This window comes from Rattus norvegicus, chromosome 7 (genome assembly GCF_021556685.1).
Source record: "Rattus norvegicus strain SHRSP/BbbUtx chromosome 7, alternate assembly SHRSP_T2T, whole genome shotgun sequence".
NCBI lineage: Eukaryota > Metazoa > Chordata > Mammalia > Rodentia > Muridae > Rattus > Rattus norvegicus.
Window position 1 is genome coordinate 73,071,536 of NC_141540.1, and position 18,923 is coordinate 73,090,458.

Below are 18,923 nucleotides of genomic sequence, written 5' to 3' on the forward strand. Positions count from 1 at the left end.
AATAGAGAGGTTCATATGATTGGAATACTCTGGCTTCTACCTCTGGGCAACACCTTTGGTTGCCTTGGTCACACCCAGGGGCCTTTGGACTCTGCTCCAGAAGCTCCTTCAATGGCCTCCAGCGTACCTTGTCAGGGTCAAGGGCAAAATCAGCATCCAGGAGGCCCCCCACATCGTCGGGCTCTCCACCTTCATACATCTTGTAGGTAGGGTTTCCGATTTCCACATTCATGGCCCCATTGGTCATCCGCTGGTGCTGGAAGCCCTTAGCCCTGGGGAGAGGCAGGAGTCAGGGAACCGTGATGTTGGTGAGGTTATCAGACTGTAAAGTAACAGCCAGAATTTTCCAGACTCCCAGTGGCTCACCCTCGGACTCGCCGCTTATACCAGAACACCACGCCTGCCACCAGCAGCAGCAGGAGCAGCAGCAGCAGAGGGATCAGGATGGAGGTCATATCTGGAAAGAGAAGTTGGAAGATTGAGTCTGAAGCCTAGGGAGATGGGGGGCATGAGGTTCTCTCTCGCTCTACGTCTTGGCAGTCCTGCTCTCCCCACCACTTACGCCCAGGCTGTTGCTGACTGACAACCTGCTCCTCGCACCGGGGTCCTGTCATATGGGGTGGGCACCTGCAGGCAAGAAAGCAAAACTCAGTGGGCCAGCATCACTTCCTCGACCACTTTAACTGGAGGTACTAGGCGGCCATATCATATCATTCCTTAGCTGGGGTTTTGGGGGGAGGGGCCAGCCTGTGCCTAGTGAGGCTCAGGTCCAACTCACTGGCACTCTGGCATCATCTTGCTGTTCATGGTGCAGGAGCCACCATTGCTACAGTGGTCGATGCAGGTCAGACAACTGGGAGCTACCCGGCCATCAGTGCAGCTGTGGAAAGGAATCAAAGTCTGGGGCTGGGGTTTGCGGAAGGGTATCTGTGATGCTAGGACAGGAACGGGGCCAGGAGGGGCCAGATGGGGCGGGGCCAGAATGGGCCACACAGTTGCCACAGGGCAGAATGTGGAGGTAGGACCCTTGCCCCCCACTCACTTGCAGGTGACATCTCCCGTCTGCTTATTGACCACACAGGCTCCCTGGAGACAGCGACTACACTTGTTCACCTCACACCTCGTTCCCTCAAAGTAGACAGTGCATCGACATTGTCGGGAGCCATCGGCGGCCATCTGACAGGTGCCAAAGTTCTCACAGAAGCCTGAGCACTGCCCTGTGGTTGGGAGTGGAGAGGAAGTACCTCAAGCCCCGCCCCTTCATAAGGATCCAACTGTGCAGGGTCGAGGGCTGTCCAGGACCTGTGGATGACTCCCACCTCCTCCTGAGCCCCCTAATGCCCTGTCACAGACCCCAGGACACTAGGGTGTTCCCTAAGCATTCAGAAAGGGCATTCCTTTTGTTGAATGATCCTGACGCCTGGAGGCTCCCTACACCAGGAAGGTGTGCCAATGTGGGGGGCAGCACCCACAGGCCTGGGCTTGGTTCATCTGCAGATGGCTTCCATCCTCTCGAACTGCCCCTTTGCGTTCCTGCTCCCCTCTTCCTTCGCTGGGGTTGGGGTGAATACTCACGGTACTGGCAACGGTCACCCAGGAAGCCAGGTAGACATCGGCACTGGGGCTGGTTACCCTGGTTGACGGTGCAGGTGCTGTTGTTAGCACAGTAGCCTGCACACACCTGCTGGGTGCATCTGGGGCCTGTGAAGCCTGTGGGACAGCGGCACGTGGGCATGCCTGGGGGGAGAGGATCTGTCAGTGAGGCCGTGGCACTGGGGACCACCTGGGCCTATAGCAGAGCTGGGAGGGATCTTAGGGAAGCGACAACCAGATGGGGAGGATGCTGGGGCAATAGGAAGACCAGGCAAGGAGAGGTTGGGGGTCAGGATGATGGGGAAGGACCGGTCCTGATTGGGGGCATACCAGATGGGGAGGCTGCACAGGTGCCTCCGTTGTGACAGTATTCCCAGCACTGGTCCAGCTCACACTTATCGCCTGTGTAACGGGGCTGGCAGCGGCACTTGGGCTGCCTCCGAGCATTGAGGAAACAGCTACCACCATTGAAGCACTGCAGGGTACAGGTTCCAGGCCTAGGGGCTGTGGTAAGAACTCGTCAGGGCAGAGGAAGGGGATCAAGGGTCAGGGGAGCCAAAGGCTATCGGGAAGGGATCCTCGGGTACCGGGAAAGGGGTGTGCATACCATCTGGAGGGGGTGTCGGAGAGGGCACAGGCACACAGGTGCCATTGTCCAGCCTCTTTCCATTGGGACAGGTGCAGACAGGCCCACTGGGGCTCAGCAGACACAGCCATTCACATTTCTTGCGGTCACAGGGGTTAGTCACTGCAGGTGAGTGGAGGGGGGTCCATGCTGAGCGGCGCGCACTTAGAACACCCTCCTTCTCAATAACCCCACCCCCAACCCCTTCCACACCCTGGGTCTTCTCTCTGAGGCACCTTCAGGCTGCTTGTGTTGATGGTACAGGACCACATCAGAGGCGTGGCTCAGGCCCCCTGTCAGGTTGATCAAGGGGCTGTGTCCAAACTTGTGGATCTTGAAGACACGGTTGTTGATGTAAGTGACGCCATAGATGTAGTCCTCGAACACGTCGATGCTGAAGGGGTGACTCAGGCCTGGGGGTGGGGGAGAGTCAGGTTAAGTGAAGACAGGGACCTGGGCCTTGGACCCACTCTTACACGCCTGTCAGTGTAGGTCTCATCACTCCAAGACTTCTGGGTTCACGGGAGACTTCGGTTCTCTCTCCTACCCCTGCTCAACCCACACAACTTGATACTCATTGGTAGAGCGAATAAATGGTCAGGGCGGCGCAGGCCCACAGGCTGGCAGTGCTGGTGGGGGCTTCCAAAGAACACGAGTCTTTGGGCTCAGCAGGAAGCCTGATACCAACGTTGGGGACCAAGCACCCTCTAACCTCGTTTACTGTCAACAGCCACAATGGGGTCGGTGCCGTTGAGCCGGATGCTGCCGATGACCGATAGTTTGGCATCCGCCCAGTACAGCCGTTCATTGTGATAGTCGACGGCCAGACCTGGGGTGAGAGAATGCTGTCAGGCATCAGCTTCTGTCATGCAAGACTGGGCGCAGAGAACAGAGCAGATTCCGGGATTCTGCATGGTGTCCACAGCAGCGCTTGCTACCCTGCATACGACCTCTCCCAGTCGCCCATCGGGGAAACACTCCCACGGCCCTCAGCCTGATCTGCTGGAAATCGCCCACCCCACTGCCCACAGGGGTGACTTTGAGGTGACTTCTGAAGCAGCCGTGATCAGAGCCTGCCCCTTCCACACCCTAGCCCTGCCCCAGGGACCTGTGGGCCACTGAATGTTGTCTTGCACGAGGGTCTCCCGTAGGGTCCCATCCATCGCGGCTGTTTCAATCTTGGGGTGGTTCCCCCAGTCTGACCAGTACATGGTGCTGGGAAGGGAGAGATAAGAGTGGGTTGGACCCCAGGGCCAAGGAGACAGTGCGAGATGGAGCAGGGGCCACCTGGCCTGGCCTGAACACCCCTAGTATTGTGAGGAAGCACCCTGTCCCCTACAATGAGACCCAGGAGCCAGCTTCTGACCAATGCTACATCGACTGCTCTAACCACTTGAGCATCTGAGTGGGCAGAGCTACCCCTTCAGGGGGCCCAGGAAAGCAGAGGTCAGCTATCCAAGTGGGAGTCCCTGACGATGGCTTTAGGAGGGCCAGAACTGGGGTAGCCTGGAAGCCTGTGGTCTCTGTCCTGTTGAGCCTACCACCTGTCTTGAGGGCCTCATGACACCAGCCCAGATGCCTCCCCCCAGGGCCCGTGCCCACCCCCTCAGTGGGTCCACCACGATGGCGTGGGGCTCATCAATCATGCCCGAGATGAGCGTCTTGCGGTTCTCTCCCTTCATTTGCGCCACCTCAATCACGTCTCGGCCGGAGTCGGTCCAGTACACATTCCCAGCCACCCAGTCGATGGCAATGCCCCTCGGCATCTTCAGCCCTGAAATCTAAGTGGGGTCACACGGTCAGGGACTGCCATCTTGTCTCGTCACCCCCATCACCGTCTGCCCACTTGTTCTTGTCTGTCACCCCACAATGACCACAGCCTCTAGGTTCTTTAGGTCTCTATCATAGCTGTGGGCTGGAACTCACTGTGTCGCCTAGGCTGACCCTTTTTCTTATTTTTTTTTTAAAGATTTATTTTATTCTATATGAGTGTACTGTAGTAGACACACCAGAGGGCACCAGATCCCATTACAGACAGTGGTGAGCCACCATGTGGTTGCTGGGAATTGAACTCAGGACCTCTGGAAGAGCAGTCAGTGCTCTTAACCACTGAGCCATCTCTCTAGCCCGACCCTTTTCTCTTCCTCTGCCTCTCATATAGCTGGAGTTACAGGCATGAGCCAGGCCCAGCATATTTTCATGGTTTTCTAGTTAATTCAAAGTTTAAGAGAGGCTATGGGGTGGAGGCAGTGAAGTGGCTCATGGGGTAAAGGTGGCTTGCTGCCAAGCCTGAGGCCCAGAGTTCAATCCCAGGGACTCCTGATAGAAACAAACTTTAAATTGTCCTCTGATTTCTGTGTGTGCACCAGGGCACAAACACGTGATATACACACATACTCATGCACACAAACTGTCAATGGAAAAAAAAAGCAGTGGCATGAAGCTGCGAGTGTAGTTCGTTGCTAAAGCAGTTGGCTAGCATCCATGAAGTCCTTAGTTCAGATCTAGGACTAAAACCACCAAGCAGCCAGATCTATAAAGAAGCTTATAAGGCTAGGTATTATTATTATATCTTCATGGTTGTTGCTGAGGACTAAACCTCAAACTTAAGCAAGTTGGCCAGTATTGACATGGAGGTGTCACAGTGGACTATGCTTCTGAGTGCCAGTCTGTCCTGGTGGCCCATGTCACCACGTGGCAGGGCTGACTAGGGATACTTCTTATTGCTCTGGCTGCTTTCTGTGCCAAGCAGGCAGGCCTGACCGCTCCTGTCTTCTCTAGTCTGATGCTCTCCCAGCTCCCACACTATCCTTTTCAAGTCAGCTCTGTCCTGCAGAGCTCTCTCACAGGGTCTCTGACAGGCTGGACACTTACATTGAGGTGGGTGACTCCACGGTCGATCTGCCTCCGGTGACGGTTGGAAGTGGTAGGAGGGGCAGCAGGGGGTAGGCTCCTATAGGAGATAGTGCCCGTGTGCCAGTTAGTCCAGTAGACACGGCCGGCCTTGACATGGACGTCCATGGCATCTATGCGGACACTCTCGTCACCCTGGAAGGCCTGCTCATAGGCTGAGTGGGGGTGCCCCGGGAACAAGCTTCGGATCTCGTTGTCATCAGCGATGTATAGCACCTGGTACTCGGAGCCTGCCAGAGTAAATGACTACCTATCAGATGTGTGTGAGAACTCAGGGCCTGAGTTTCGTCCCTGGGACTCGTATGGCCAAGTACTGGAGTAGTGACCTCCACCCAAGACACTGTCACACTACAGTAGCCTCTGATGTAGTCAGATCATTTGTTTGAGACAGAAAGGGAAGTTTCTGGTGCTGGTGTAGCGAATGGCAGTTCTGAGGGCTCTAACCTGTGCCCCAAGCTGACTCAGAATGACCAGACCTTTCAGAAATCTGCCCTTGCGTTACCTGCTTTGCCACCTGACAGATCCAGGAATTCTGTCTGGTGGTCTCTGGGCAGCATCGCCATGTAGGTCTGCTACAGACTGATAAATGCTGAGAGGGTACAAGGATGTGGTGTGTATATATGCATGGCGTGAGACATGTGTGTATACACAGGAATATATATATATATATATATATATATATATATATATATATATATATACCATGTGTGTGTACGATGTGTGAGTACAGACATATGAAAGGTGCAATGCCATGTCAGAACACGGAGGAGACATGCGGGTGGGCCCATGTGAGTCTGGCTGTACTCTCAACCTAGGGTGGAGGGGACACTTGTGTCACATGGGAGTGTTGCTCTCATAGAACTTCTCCAGAAAGCCAGCCGATGCCTTCTACCTTTCCTATGCTTTGCTTTGCTCAGGATGGTGTCCCGGTGCACCTTGAGTCTGGGAGTCCATGCCTGAGCAAGGAAGTGTGCTTCGGAATGTTCCATGCCAGACTAGTACCATTTTATAGCTGGTGTGGCTCGGCCCCGCCCACCCTTCCGGTCCCACCCATTCCAGTCCCACCCCTTCCGGTCCTCCCCGCCTCTAGCACCTTCAGCTTTGCAGGTATTGTGTGTCTTCATGAAGTTGCGTGCACAGCTGCAGAGGTGGCCTCCCTTGGTATTGTTGCAGAGCTGAGAGCAGGTGCCGAAGCGCAGGCACTCGTTGATGTCTGGGGGTTACACTGGGGGTCACAGGGGAGTCTAGGAGCTGGGGTTCCTGCCCCATCTCCCATTCAGCTTTCCTACCCTGGCATCCGGGCTGGCCCGGCACAGTATGGAAGCCCGGGCGGCAGGCACAGTAGGCAGCCTTCTCGGTGCGCACACAACGTGCTTCGTCCCCACACATGCTGGCATTGGTGGCACAGCTGGTCAGCTTGGGGTCTGTGGGGGACAGACAGTGGATTCCTTCCCCTGAACCCTGCCCCCAGGTGCCCACCCACCCTCTGCTCTCAGGCCTGATCCTACCTATGCTGCAGTCTTCTTCATCAGAGCCATCGCCACAGTCATCAAACATGTTACAGCGCAGCGAGGATGACAGACAGCGCTGGTTCCGGCACAGGAACTCCTTCTTGTCTTTGCAGTGGGGGTTCTGGGCTGTGGGGGGCTCTGGGAAGGGGAGTGGCTTCAGGCTACTGAGCAGGCTACCCCTACATCCACAGGGATCTTGTGAACATAGGTGTGTCCTTGCTGTTCATCAGGCTGAGGGTGTGTGTGTGTGTGTATATGTGTGTGTGTGTACACGCTGAACCTGCAGACTCAGAGCTCGAGGAGGCTTCCCATACGTTTTCCCAAGGGCTCTACTCTCCCCAGATTTAGACTCCCCCCTTCAGCTTTACTGCAATGTCTGCTCCCCAGATGCAGCTCCCCTCAGCCCCTGCTCATTGCCCTCAGCTCACCACAGTCCTCCTCGTCAGTCCCATCCCCACAGTTGTCGGTGCCGTCACACTGGCGCCCAATCCACAGGCAGACACGGTCATTCTTGCAGCGGAAGGGTCGGTTAGGAGGGCACTGGAACCGGGCTGTAGAAGCCAGGAGACAGAGCTGCGATCAGTCTTGGAGGTAGGGAGTAAGTGGTAGGGGAGAGCTGGCCACTGGGGAGTCTATGGGACTATGGGAGCCACATCCCCATTGTCTTTGCCATGGATGACCTCTAACCCTGCCTTGTCCCACCCTAAATCTATCTATCTATCTATCTATCTATCTATCTATCTATCTATCTATCTATCTATCTAATGCATATTAGTTCACTGTTGCTATCTTCAGACACACCAGAAGAGGGCATCAGATCCCATTGCAGATGGTTGTGAGCCACCAGGTGGTTGCTGGGAATTGAACTCAGGACCCTCTAGAAGAGCAACCAGTGCTCTTAATCAGCCCCCACCCTAAATCTTACTGCATTCCTCAGGGTTCTCATCTGAGTTGTCTCCACAGTCGTCCTCTCCGTCACACTTCCAGGCCAGTGGCTTGCACAGGGTGTTGTTACATTGAAATTCATCCAAGGGGCAGGTCCTCACTGGGTGCAGGGCAAACAAAGGAGTAAGGATGAATGCAGCTGCTGCTGCAGGATGCTGTCCCTCATTCCCTCCATGGGCAGGACTGAGCCCAGGGGTCAGCACAGAAGCTGTTGCTGAATCAAACTCAGACATCTTCATTTTCTGCCCCATGGGCAGATGTGCTTCCTCTGGTATTTAGGGGAGGAGAGGCTATTTGGGGCAGTGTCGCCAGGGTTTAGGATGCTCTCCTTAAGTAGGTGAGGTAGGACACCTGAGTCTAGAATAGTCTGCGGCAGTTAGGGGACTTAGCTTTGGGTGCTACCATCAGCCCACAGGGCAGAACCAGAAGGTTGTCTTATAGGTGAGACCCCTGCTTCTCTTCTGACAGGTGTCACACTGGTCCCTTCCGTGGCTGAGCCCAGGCGTGTCTGGCTGTAGCAGCCCCTGACTCACTGCCTGTCCCAAGTCAGGGAGATGAGCAGGAACTAGCCTCTTCACACAGGCAACTGGGTAGAAGGTGGGTAGGGCGTGGGTGGTCCTGGCTACAGCCTTCTGCTGGCTCTCTACCTAGCTTAGCCTGCTCAGAGCAATGCTGAGCTTAGATCTGTTACATTGTATTGTATTGTATTGTATTGTATTGTATTGTAGCACATTGTATTGTAGCACATTGTATTGTAGCACATTGTATTGTATCACTATGTATTACAATGCCAAATATCCTGGTTGCCCCAGGGACCAGGAGATTCTTACACGGACCCAAGAGATGCTAGGTAACCTTACCCCCCAACTTAACCCTGATTGGTGAATAAAGATGCCTACAGCCTGTAGCTGAGCAAAGAGATGGGTAGGGTTTTGGTTCTCAGGCTGGGGGTCAGAGGCAGGGATCTTGAAGAGAGGGTGAAGATGCCATGGGGTAGGTGAGTCATGAAAATATGGCCTCGAGGGCTGGCCAATTGGAGCTAAGAGCTGCTCCGATGGAACGTGGCAAGTTGTAGCTTAGGGTTCTTGATGGAGAAGTAGATGCCAATAGCTTAGAGGGAGATATCTGTCCAGCGCTAGTGTGTTAAAGGCTTATTATAAATATACATGTTTTCTGTCTTTTATCTGGGAACTGAATGATGAAAGGTGGGGTAGAAATCCCTGGTGAGATTTAAAAATTAGTACAACAGGGTAAAACCTTCATAAAAATGCAGGCAGAGTGGGCCTGAGCCTTGCCTACTGCTATATCCAACACTAGGTCCGTGTCTGGCTTGCGGTATAAGGGTTTGTTGCAGGACCAAAAAAAAATGGAGGAATTAAAAGACGGATTAACCTGGGCCACACAGTGGGTTGGTGGAGGTGGGAAGGGTGGAGGTGCCAGGAGGAAGGAGCTCACTCACCCCCAGTGCCGCAGGCTTCCTCATCACTGCCGTCCATACAGTCAGCATCCGCATCACAGCGCCAGCGCAGGGGGATGCAGTGACCACTCTTGCACTGGAACTGGTCCATATCACAGCGGGGGGTGCAGTCTTTCTGTGGGCACGGGGACCAGCAGCCCAATCAGGCCCTTGGGGTCCTGTCCTAACTCTACCGAGATCACCCCTTTCCTTGAGCTCTCCTCACCTCATCGGAGCCGTCGGCACAGTCATGATCGCCGTCACACTTCCAGCGCCCAGCAATGCAGCGGCCGTTGGCACAGGAAAATTCACTCTCAGAGCAGGGCCGAGGTGCTGAGGAGAGACAGGCCCCAGCAGGGTGGGCAAAAAGGGCATTCCCCAGCCCTCAGAACTACTAACCCCCAAATGCAACGCTCACTCCTACGGTTGTGAAGAGGCCACACAGCTGACTGGCATAATGATCAAGACACTCAGCCATTTGTGGGCGGCTGACTGGCTGTCCTCAGGAGACTGGCTGGGCCAAGAGGGTACTCACACTTATCCCATGAGGTACAGACACATGGGAGAGGGCACAGATTCCTGGCCCTGTCCTTAGGACAGACCATGTTGGGGAGGGGAGGGAAGGACAAGACCACTGAGACAAGCGCCAGGTCTGGGGAAGAGGCCAGTTAAGGATGTGGGCAGAAACGCATGGCACAAGGATGGGTGGGCTCCAGGCAGAGGCAGAGCTGGCAGGAACGGGGGTACACCAGAGACACCTACCTCTGCAACCCCAAGAGGACAGTGTGAAAATGGAGAGAAACGTGAGATGAGATGAAATGTCACAAGCTCAAGGACAGGACATAGGGTGGGGTGGAGCGCAGTTGAGGGGTGCCTGACCCCCTTGCCCTGGGAGGCCACCCCCTGCACGGGGCTGTGGAGCGTGGGTGCTGAGGAGGGAGATGCCGAGGCCCGGGAAAGGAAGTGACAGGCGGGGTAAGGCGTAGGACATACTGCAGCTCTCCTCGTCTGAGTTATCTCCACAGTCATTGTCATAGTCACACTGCCAGCGGCCTGGCACACAGCGGTTGTTTTTGCAGCGGAACTGGTATGGCTCACAGGTGCGCTCATCTGGGGGAGGCAAAACGTGGAGGCAGATATTGGGGTGGTCAGGGGTGGAGCAGGTGGCAGATGTTAGGGTCTAGGGTAAGCAGCGAGAAGGCGGTCATTGCCGTCTGAGGGAGCTCTGCTCTGAGGTGCAGGACTGACACTCCTGCCATCAGGTGGTTCTGGGCAAGACAGGCAAAGTGTGTGGGGAGGGCAGCTGATTTGGGGGGTGCGCAGGTGAACAGGGAGGGTACTGGAGAGTCTGCACAATTCTAATCTGAGGGGTAGCTAGGGAGAGAAGCAGGATTCAGAGGTGGTGGGCACTACAGGATAAGCTTCCTAGTATCAGCCCTGCGCTGGGTCATGCTGAGACCCCACCAGCAGGCAGCCCAGATGCCTACCAGCACACTTCATTCTACTCATAATCCCAAACTGCCATCCTCTCAGGATGTCCAGGCTTACCACACTCTTCCTTGGGCTCATCTGAGCCGTCCCCACAGTCGTCTTCTCCGTCACACTTCCAGCGTGCAGGGATGCAGCGGCCCGAGTCCTTGCAGCGGAACTCATCCACCCCGCAGGTCATCTGGGCTGCAAGGCACCGGCTTGGGTGAGGAGGAGTCCCCACCAAGGAGCCACTGGGCAAGGGTATGGTAGCCAAGGGAGGGGTCTGTGTGCTGGGGTGATGGAGTCCCAGATGCTGCTAGGGAAGATGGTCCAGGGGCGACAGGCAACTCACTGCAGTTGGCAGGTTCATCACTTCCGTCCACACAGTCATTGTCCCTGTCGCAGACCCAGACTCGGGGGATGCAGCGCTTGGTGATAGAGCACTGGAACTGGTTGGGGGCACAGGTCACCTCAGCTGCAAGATGGAACAGAGGAAGAGGACCCCACCCTTTATCTCCTCGTAGCTTCGGTGCCACGCTCTCCCTCTTCCGAAAGCCTGCCCCTGGTCTCAGCCAGGAGGAAGGAATGGTTTATCCCCAGCCTGGATCCGCAGACCGTCCACACCAAGCACGGAGCTTTTCTGAGCAAACCAAGAGACACCCAATGTGACTTATGTCCCACCCGCAACAGAGCTAACTCCGTGCCCCTATGGGAAGCGGTGGGCAACTACGGTGTGTGCCAATGTCCCCTGCCCACTTCCCTGAACCCAGCACGTACGGCAATCCCGTTCATCCTCGCCGTCCCCACAGTTGTCCTGCCCGTTGCAACGGAAGATGCCAGGGATACAGCGGTTGGTGTTGGTGCACTTGAATTGACTGGGCAAGCAGACGTGGATGTCTGGAAGAGGGAGGAGTAGAGGTAGGGTGCTCAGGGTGGGTAGGCACCTCTGTGTCCCTTGTAGTGGACAGGTGGGCTTTGGTCCCAAGCCTAGAAATGTAGCCTAGAGAGAAAGCTGCTGCAGGCTAGCACTTCCTCTCTCTTGGAGCCCTCAAGTGCTGGGGAAGGAATGGCTGGTATCTAGGCAGCTCCTTACCACAGTTGGCCTCGTCACTATTGTCTTGGCAGTCATTGTCCCCATCACAGATGAAGGCAGGGTTGGTGCAGATGCCGGTGGAGCACTGGAACTGGCCTGGGCGGCACTTGAACTCGGCTGCCGGGAAGGGAGGCTCAGTGTCAAGAGTAGGAGATGGGTCAGGGAGATGGCACAGAGGGCATTGCCACCTAAGCCTAATCACCCAATGATCGTCAGAACCCAGTGAGGAAAGAGAAAGCTGACTTCTGAGAGTTGTCTTCTGACTGTCACACATTTCACCACATCATGCACATGTCTGCACTGGCAAACGTACCCTGCACACATGCAGGCACACACACATACACAGAGACAGAGACAGAGACAGAGACAGAGACAGATACACACATAGACATACAGGCACACACAGACACATGCACATATACATGCAGGCACACACACACACACACACACAGAGAGAGAGAGAGAGAGAGAGAGAGAGAGAGAGAGAGAGAGAGAGATACACACATAGACATGCAGGCACACAAACATACACAGACACACACACACACACACATACAGAGAGAGAGAGAGAGAGAAAGAGATACACACATAGACATGCAGGCACACAAACATACACAGACACACACACACACAGAGACACAGATTCACACATAGGCACACATAGACATTCAGGCACACACAGACACATGCACATATACATGCAGGTGTACACACACACACACACACACACACACACACACAGACACACACAAAGAAAGAGCAGGAGCAAGTGGGCTCCCTTGGTGAGGTCTCCATCCCTGGTGGCCGCAAGGACACTCACGACAGTCTGGAGGCTCGTCTGAGTGGTCCCCACAATCGTCCTCAGTGTCACACTTCCACCAGAAGGGGATGCACTTGTCATTCTTGCATACAAACTGGAAGGCAAGTGGGCAAGAGGGGTTGGAGAGGGTATGGGGAACTTGGAAGTTTTTCTTTCACGGGGCAAAAAATGTTTCAGAGAAATAGTGGGTGGTGTTAGAGTTTGTGGGGTGACAGAGCTGGACAGAAAGTTGAGCTATAATGAATCTAGGAAAGCCAGATGAGGGGGTGTCTGTATGGGGAGAGCACGGGAAAGCAAGAACTCATGGCCCTGGTGAGGTCAGCATTAGAGGTGCTTGAAAGGTGATGGCATACAAGGACTGCCGTGAGAATACAAAAGGCAGGCAGGAAGTGTGCCAGTGTCAACACGTACATGCCAGAGGTGCAGGCATTAGTGGGTGCGGGCATTAGTGGGTGCTGGAAGCAGGAATTCGGGGTCAGAGGACTGGGGTGCTGCAGTGTGGGGATCTTGAGAGGAACTTCACCTGGCTTGCTGTGCAGTTAGACACACAGGTACGGCCGTCACCACCCAGATAGAAGTTGGTGGGGCAGGCGCATTTGTGACCACCCCCAGGAGACAGCAGGCACAGGTTGCTGCAGCCACCGTTGTTGACTTTGCAGGGGTGATTGGGCACTGCCAGAAGAAAGAGGTTGAAGGATCATGGCTGCCCACTGGCTTCTCTGACTGTGAGGGTAGGTCCTGCTGGGAATGGTTTCTGGCCTTCTACAGGATGTCTGGCTGCACAGAGGCAGGGTAGATCTCTATCCTACCCTGAATCTGTCTGCTTTCAGGACTTCCTCTGACGTTCTTTGCCCACACTCACTAATCTCTGGGCTCTCTGACTACTTCAGGGCCTGGTTTCCAGAGACCCCCATGTTGAACTCAGGGCTGACTGAAGCCTCTGTACATCCTGGACCTGGTAGGGATGCTCAGTGCCCGGGAGGGGAGGAGCAGAAACTCCCACTGAGGCTATAGGTTTTGACCCTCCTGAGAGGAGGCCGCTCATGCTTGGACGGCTCTTCCTGCACCTCCCTGCCGTGTCTTACCATCTGGCTGGCGCAGGGCGTGGAAGACATGTAGGTCCATGGGCCGGTGCAGGGTGCTGATGAGGAGGGTTTTGTTGGCACCCGTGGTCTTATGGGCCCGGTTGATGGACTTTGTTTCCCAGTCGGTCCAGTAGACGTAATCCTCAAATAGGGTCAGTGCAAAGATGTGTGGGATGTCTTGGCTCAGCACTGTGGGAGGGGAAGCAGGGGAGACAGAGCAGAAGTTGGCGCCAAGTACAGACTGGGTTCCATGCCTACCTGACCTCCTTGAATCCCATCGTAGCCCTGAGATGGGAATGAATCCCAGGCCCAGAGGTTTCTATGGCTTCCTAAGGTTGAACATGACAGCTTGTCCAACAGCCACACTGCTGCTCTGGCATAGGACATAGCTCCTCCTGGGAAGGGTAACTCATGGGTGGGGGCTCTTCAGGTAGCCCTCCTGTGCCCACCCCCTCAGACCATTATCCCGACCTGCACAGGGGATAGCTCTCTTCCCTCCTAGGAACTGGATTGTAGCCTGGTGTCTGAGCCAGTCTCAGGGGAGCACCAGGGTATTGAAGCCCCAAGACCCCTGGTTTGTGGTGTCTGTACACTATGCCTTCTTGGCCCCTCCACAGACCCATTAGACCCCCCCAGGCTTCGGGCAGCCTCACTAGCATACGGACCAACATGGCGGTTGGATCCATCCAGGCTGGCAAACTCGATGTAGTCCTCACGGGCATCAGCCCAGTAGATGCGCTCCGTGACGTAGTCCACAGTCAGGCCATTGGGCCATGTGATCTTAGTGTCCACAATGATACTGCGGCCAGACCCATCCATGCCAATCCGACCGATCAGTGAGTGGTCACCCCAGTCTGTCCAGTAGAGGTACCTGGCAGGTGGGGAGCAGTGAACCCTAAGAGTCTAGAGACTGTCCCACCAGGAGCCTGCAGGTTGAGCAGGCTCTGGTGTTTCCCAGGGTTCCCCCCAATCTTTCCTTCTTGTCTGCTTACCCGTTCTGTACATCCACCACAAGAGCTCTGGGCTCACGGAGGCCAGAGCTGACCAGCACTGTCCGATAGGCCCCGTTGAGCTTGGACACCTCAATAGTGTCTCTGCCCTTGTCACACCAGTACAGGTTGCCACCCACCCAGTCCACAGCCAGCCCATCGGGGTTACTAAGGCCTGTCCGGTGCAGAACCTGTAGGGAACACAGAGGAGGAGGGCTACTGGGATCCTGGTCTCTGACACATGGCTTCTCTCTCTCCTGTCACATACAGCACAGCTCCCACTGTTAGCTTTGCTAGGGAGATGATGGATCTAAAACGTCCTGTTCCAGGCCCGACAGTAAGTGTTTATCACCAGGAGCTCCAAGCGGGGGGTCTCTCAGGTCACTGACACACACCCAGTGCACACAGAACTCAGAATGTAGCAGGGGGAGGTGGGAAGAACCTCCTATGCTTGCACACTTTCAGAGTTTAGAGGAGTTAGAGAGGCTGAGACGAGCAGAACGTTTCGTGGCACAGCAAGGAGGGTGAATTGGTATTGATTGTGGTGTGGGAGAAGGGGAGACAAGATCTGACTGTGGGAAGGTGTGTGATGCTCAGCCCTGAGGCCCCTGGTGCACACGTCGACCAACATGAGGCAGCCCTCTGTTTTCACCTGCACGTTGCTACCATTGAGGTGCATCCTTCGGATCATGCTGCCCTGGGTCGTCACGTCTGTCCAGTAGATCATCTGCCCCCGGTAGTCAAAGTCCAAGGCAACTGCATTGTTCAGGCCCTGGGTTTGGGATGGGAACAGGGAAGTCAGCTGCCGGCAGGCACATGTGGATCTGGGGAAGGATGGCTGGAGGGCGAGGGAGTAGGAGACAACCATGGGCTCCCCGGCAGGAAGAACTCAGGCAGTCAATGGGCGCAAGGAAAGCTTGATTTTTGGCACCTGCTTAAGCAGTGTGTAGTTGGAGCCGTCCAAGTTGAGCTTGCGCAGGTAGTACCGGTTCGCAAAGATGAGAAACGGCTCCTCATCTGTAGGGGGAGGGTCCCAGCTCAGCTCCTGGCTTAGGTATGCTGGGGCAGCTCTGGTCCCCCTGGGTATCTCTAGCTACACTGTATCAAGCCCTCTCCCTACCTGCCTCCCGTTGCCAAAGCCATGCATCTCACCCTCCAAGTGCCTGTCTCACCGGTCACAGCTTTGCAGCTGTGGGGGTCACCACCGCGGGGTGCATAGCCCTCCACACACAGACACTTGTAACTGCCATGGGTGTTGATGCAGAGCTGGCTGCAGGGGAAGGTGGTGCTGCACTCGTCCACATCAGCACAGGTTCTGCCATCATCCTTTAGCCGGAAGCCAGGGCGACAGCGGCACTGTGGGGATAAGGGATGTGCAGCTGAGGACACAGCTGGAGTCTGCCCTTACCCTCTCTGGAAACCGGTGACTAGAGCCCCTCTGGAGGGCCTGGGGAGGCACGCAGACTGCAATCTGTACACCCTGTCCCTGGAGCTTCCTCATGTGGCTGTCATTCTGCTTTGGTGGCATCCCTCTCATGTCCCTCACTTCCCAGTCCCTTGTTGTAGCTTAGCACTGGTTAAGGCTTTTTATCACCTATATTCACTTCCTTGGGGATTTAAATAGCCTCTCTGGGGTGATAACTCTTCCTCCAGGCCGGGGCCTTTAGCTTGAACTCCAGAGCAACATATCTGCTTGACAACCCACTCCCTTCTCTCCCAGGCTTTATCTAACCTGTGAACACATCCCTCTGGCTCTATGGAGACTCTAACTGAAGAGATTTCTGTCTGCCCTGCTACGCCCTTGGAGCCTAGTACACTGCCTGGCAGAGTGGATTCTCAATAAGTACTTGATGGAGGAATGAGGGGGAGGAGCAAAGGGGTCTGGCCCGATCCACGTGTACCTTAAAGCCTATCTTGAGGTCCTCGCAGTCCTGACTGCAGCCACTGAGCTTGCGGCTGAGACACTCGTTGACGTGGCACCCGCGTTCGTCTGAACCATCCCCGCAGTCGTCCTGGCCATTGCAGAGCAACGCCTCAGCCACGCAGCGCCCGCTGCTGCACAGGAACTGTGATGAGGCATTGCATTTGTGCTCTGTGGAGGGTGGCGGAACCGGTCAGTGGGGTCACAGGAGAGGAGGAAGAGGAGAAAGAGGAGGAAGGGCACCACCTAGAGGCCGACGTGGAGGGTGGCGGGAACAGGTCAGTGGCGGGGGGGGGGGGGTCACAGGAGAGGAGGGAGGACAGGGTGCCACCTAGAGGCCGACCTGGGCTTGTGCAGTGTGGGTTCTTGGGAGCCTCATCACTGTGGTCATGACAGTCATTCTCCCCATCACACTCCCACTGGCGGGAGCTCAGACAACGCCCATTGGCGCAGCGGAATTCGTTGGGGCCGCAGGTTGGGTATTCTGTGGTGGGGAGAGGAGATGGATGATGAGGCTGGACTCCCAGCATGGCTAGGCAGGGCTATTCCTCCAGTCATAGCACTCACCACACTCAGGGGATTCATCAGAGCCATCGGCACAGTCGCGGTCATGGTCACACACAAAATGCTTGGGAATACACAGGCGGTTCTGGCACATGAACTCACGGTCGTCACAGGTGCTGTTGTACACTGGGGATGGAGGTAGAGAGTCCCTCCTCAGGCCTGCCCTGCTCCAGCCCTGACCTACTAGCTATTGATGGTCGCCCCACCCCCATCCTGAGGTTCCTGGACCTGCGTGGGGGCATCGGACAGAATGGGAGGAGTCTGGATCCAGGAGCTGAGGCTATGGCTCTACACTCACAGACCGACTGAAGTCCTTCCTACCCTTGACCTCATTCATTTGCCGGCATTGGCAGAGCAGGGCTGTGATGTTGGCTGCCCACCCACTCCTCACGGCCTCTCCCACTCACGGCAGCCAGCTGAGATGCTCTCATCCGCGCCATCAGCACAGTCCTTGTCACCGTCACAGAGCCAGCGCTCGGGGACACACACGTGGGTGCCAGGACAGGAGAAGGAGGAGGGGCCGCAAGTCTTGCCTTCTGTGGGCGGGGCAGAGAGACACACAGAGACTCAGGAGGGGACAGGGCAGAGTGGGCAGCCGTGACAACATGGCCTACTGGTATGCGGACTCTTCCTTAGGGGGTAGGACAAATGTCTCTCCCTGTGACACCTCCCTGAACCTGCTTCAGGCCACTCCTTACCACAGTGAGCTGCCTCATCGGAGCCGTCCCCGCAGTCATCGCTGCCGTCACACAGCCACTGCTTGGAGATACACCGGTGGTTCTGGCACTCAAACTGGGCCTCCGAGCAGAACTTGTCTGGAATAGAGAGGAGACATAATGAGAAGGCAAGGAAAGACAGAGCAGGTGCCTGTGGCATCCCTCCGTGACCCTATTCTGGAGTCTGAGAGGGTGAGGCACAGTGGAAACCCAGGCGTTTCCCATACGGACTGTGGGGTGAGAGCTAGGGAGGGTCTTCACACTTGGTGGGTGGGAAGGGGTAGAATGGGGAGGATGGCTGCTCGGGCACTCACTGCAGTGGGTCTCATCCTCGCCGTTCTCACAATCGTCCTCTTTGTCACACGTCCAGCTCATGGGGATGCAGCGCCCGCTGGGGCAGGCAAAGTAATTGAGTGGGCACCGTGGGCGCTTCACACCTGGGGGTAGAAGGGAGCTGTGAAGATGCTGCCAGTCCCCTGGGCCTCCCGTCCACCCAGCAAGCTTCCACTGGCCAACCTGGGCAGTCACGCTCGTCACTGTAGTCTCCACAGTCGTTGGCACCATCGCACACCCAGCTGGGTGCATAGCAGAGGGATGTCCGCTCGCAAGGCTGGAAGAGGACACCTTTCACGCCCAGGCGGAAATAACTGCTGCAGTCGGTGGCGCCTGGTAGAGGGAGGGTGGGTGGGTAAGGGGTCGCACCCAGTTCCCTCTAAGAGCAGCTGCTGGCCCTGTGGTACCCCTATAGTTTCAGATTTGGTGATTGCTGTCCACTGGCTCACTACCTCCATGGAGGGAGATAAAGCAAGGCTAGACAGAATAGAGGCTACTATTTGGGGCCAAGCAGGCTGAGAGGAAATAAGGCAGAACAGCCTGAGGTGGGAGGGACAGGGGAAAGCAGGTATGGGCAGGCTGTCAATCACAGGCCAGCTGTCAGTCACAGGTCAGCTGTCAGTCACGGATAGGCTGTTAATCATGGGCCAGCTGTTAGTCATGGGCAGGCTGTCAGTCATGGGCAGGCTGTCACTCACTGCAATTCATCTCATCCGAGGCATCCTCACAATCCACAAACTGGTTGCAGCGACTGGAGTTCCCGATGCAGGACCCATCCCGGCAGCGGAATTCACCCACGCCGCAGGCGGTCTCTAGAACAGAGCCCACCAGTACTATCAGGCCAGCATCCCTCTGCAGAGCCACAAAGGCCCAGGACAGAGCTCTAGCC

General features: G+C 55.9%; 1 protein-coding gene across 1 annotated transcript in view; it reads right to left on the minus strand.

Annotated features, from left to right (window-relative positions):
• Nucleotides 1-18,923, minus strand: part of Lrp1 (LDL receptor related protein 1) — an 80,563-nt gene that overhangs the window by 888 nt on the left and 60,752 nt on the right. The window contains exons 48-88 of the mRNA NM_001130490.1: nt 18,733-18,846; nt 18,218-18,367; nt 18,016-18,138; nt 17,684-17,800; nt 17,393-17,521; nt 16,989-17,111; nt 16,765-16,905; nt 16,402-16,592; nt 15,673-15,856; nt 15,432-15,517; nt 15,153-15,272; nt 14,504-14,691; nt 14,177-14,382; nt 13,512-13,700; nt 12,950-13,098; nt 12,427-12,520; nt 11,607-11,723; nt 11,291-11,410; nt 10,866-10,988; nt 10,592-10,717; nt 10,037-10,153; nt 9,270-9,376; nt 9,047-9,179; nt 7,568-7,687; nt 7,071-7,193; nt 6,640-6,780; nt 6,421-6,555; nt 6,225-6,344; nt 5,093-5,361; nt 3,821-3,999; nt 3,327-3,433; nt 2,931-3,047; nt 2,455-2,631; nt 2,201-2,341; nt 1,924-2,097; nt 1,576-1,737; nt 1,043-1,217; nt 779-880; nt 563-627; nt 367-457; nt 128-272 (exon numbers count right to left, since the gene is read on the minus strand). Coding sequence (NP_001123962.1) covers nt 128-272; nt 367-457; nt 563-627; nt 779-880; nt 1,043-1,217; nt 1,576-1,737; nt 1,924-2,097; nt 2,201-2,341; nt 2,455-2,631; nt 2,931-3,047; nt 3,327-3,433; nt 3,821-3,999; nt 5,093-5,361; nt 6,225-6,344; nt 6,421-6,555; nt 6,640-6,780; nt 7,071-7,193; nt 7,568-7,687; nt 9,047-9,179; nt 9,270-9,376; nt 10,037-10,153; nt 10,592-10,717; nt 10,866-10,988; nt 11,291-11,410; nt 11,607-11,723; nt 12,427-12,520; nt 12,950-13,098; nt 13,512-13,700; nt 14,177-14,382; nt 14,504-14,691; nt 15,153-15,272; nt 15,432-15,517; nt 15,673-15,856; nt 16,402-16,592; nt 16,765-16,905; nt 16,989-17,111; nt 17,393-17,521; nt 17,684-17,800; nt 18,016-18,138; nt 18,218-18,367; nt 18,733-18,846 — 5,690 coding nt within the window. The remainder of the gene's footprint in view (nt 1-127; nt 273-366; nt 458-562; nt 628-778; nt 881-1,042; nt 1,218-1,575; nt 1,738-1,923; nt 2,098-2,200; nt 2,342-2,454; nt 2,632-2,930; nt 3,048-3,326; nt 3,434-3,820; nt 4,000-5,092; nt 5,362-6,224; nt 6,345-6,420; nt 6,556-6,639; nt 6,781-7,070; nt 7,194-7,567; nt 7,688-9,046; nt 9,180-9,269; nt 9,377-10,036; nt 10,154-10,591; nt 10,718-10,865; nt 10,989-11,290; nt 11,411-11,606; nt 11,724-12,426; nt 12,521-12,949; nt 13,099-13,511; nt 13,701-14,176; nt 14,383-14,503; nt 14,692-15,152; nt 15,273-15,431; nt 15,518-15,672; nt 15,857-16,401; nt 16,593-16,764; nt 16,906-16,988; nt 17,112-17,392; nt 17,522-17,683; nt 17,801-18,015; nt 18,139-18,217; nt 18,368-18,732; nt 18,847-18,923) is intronic.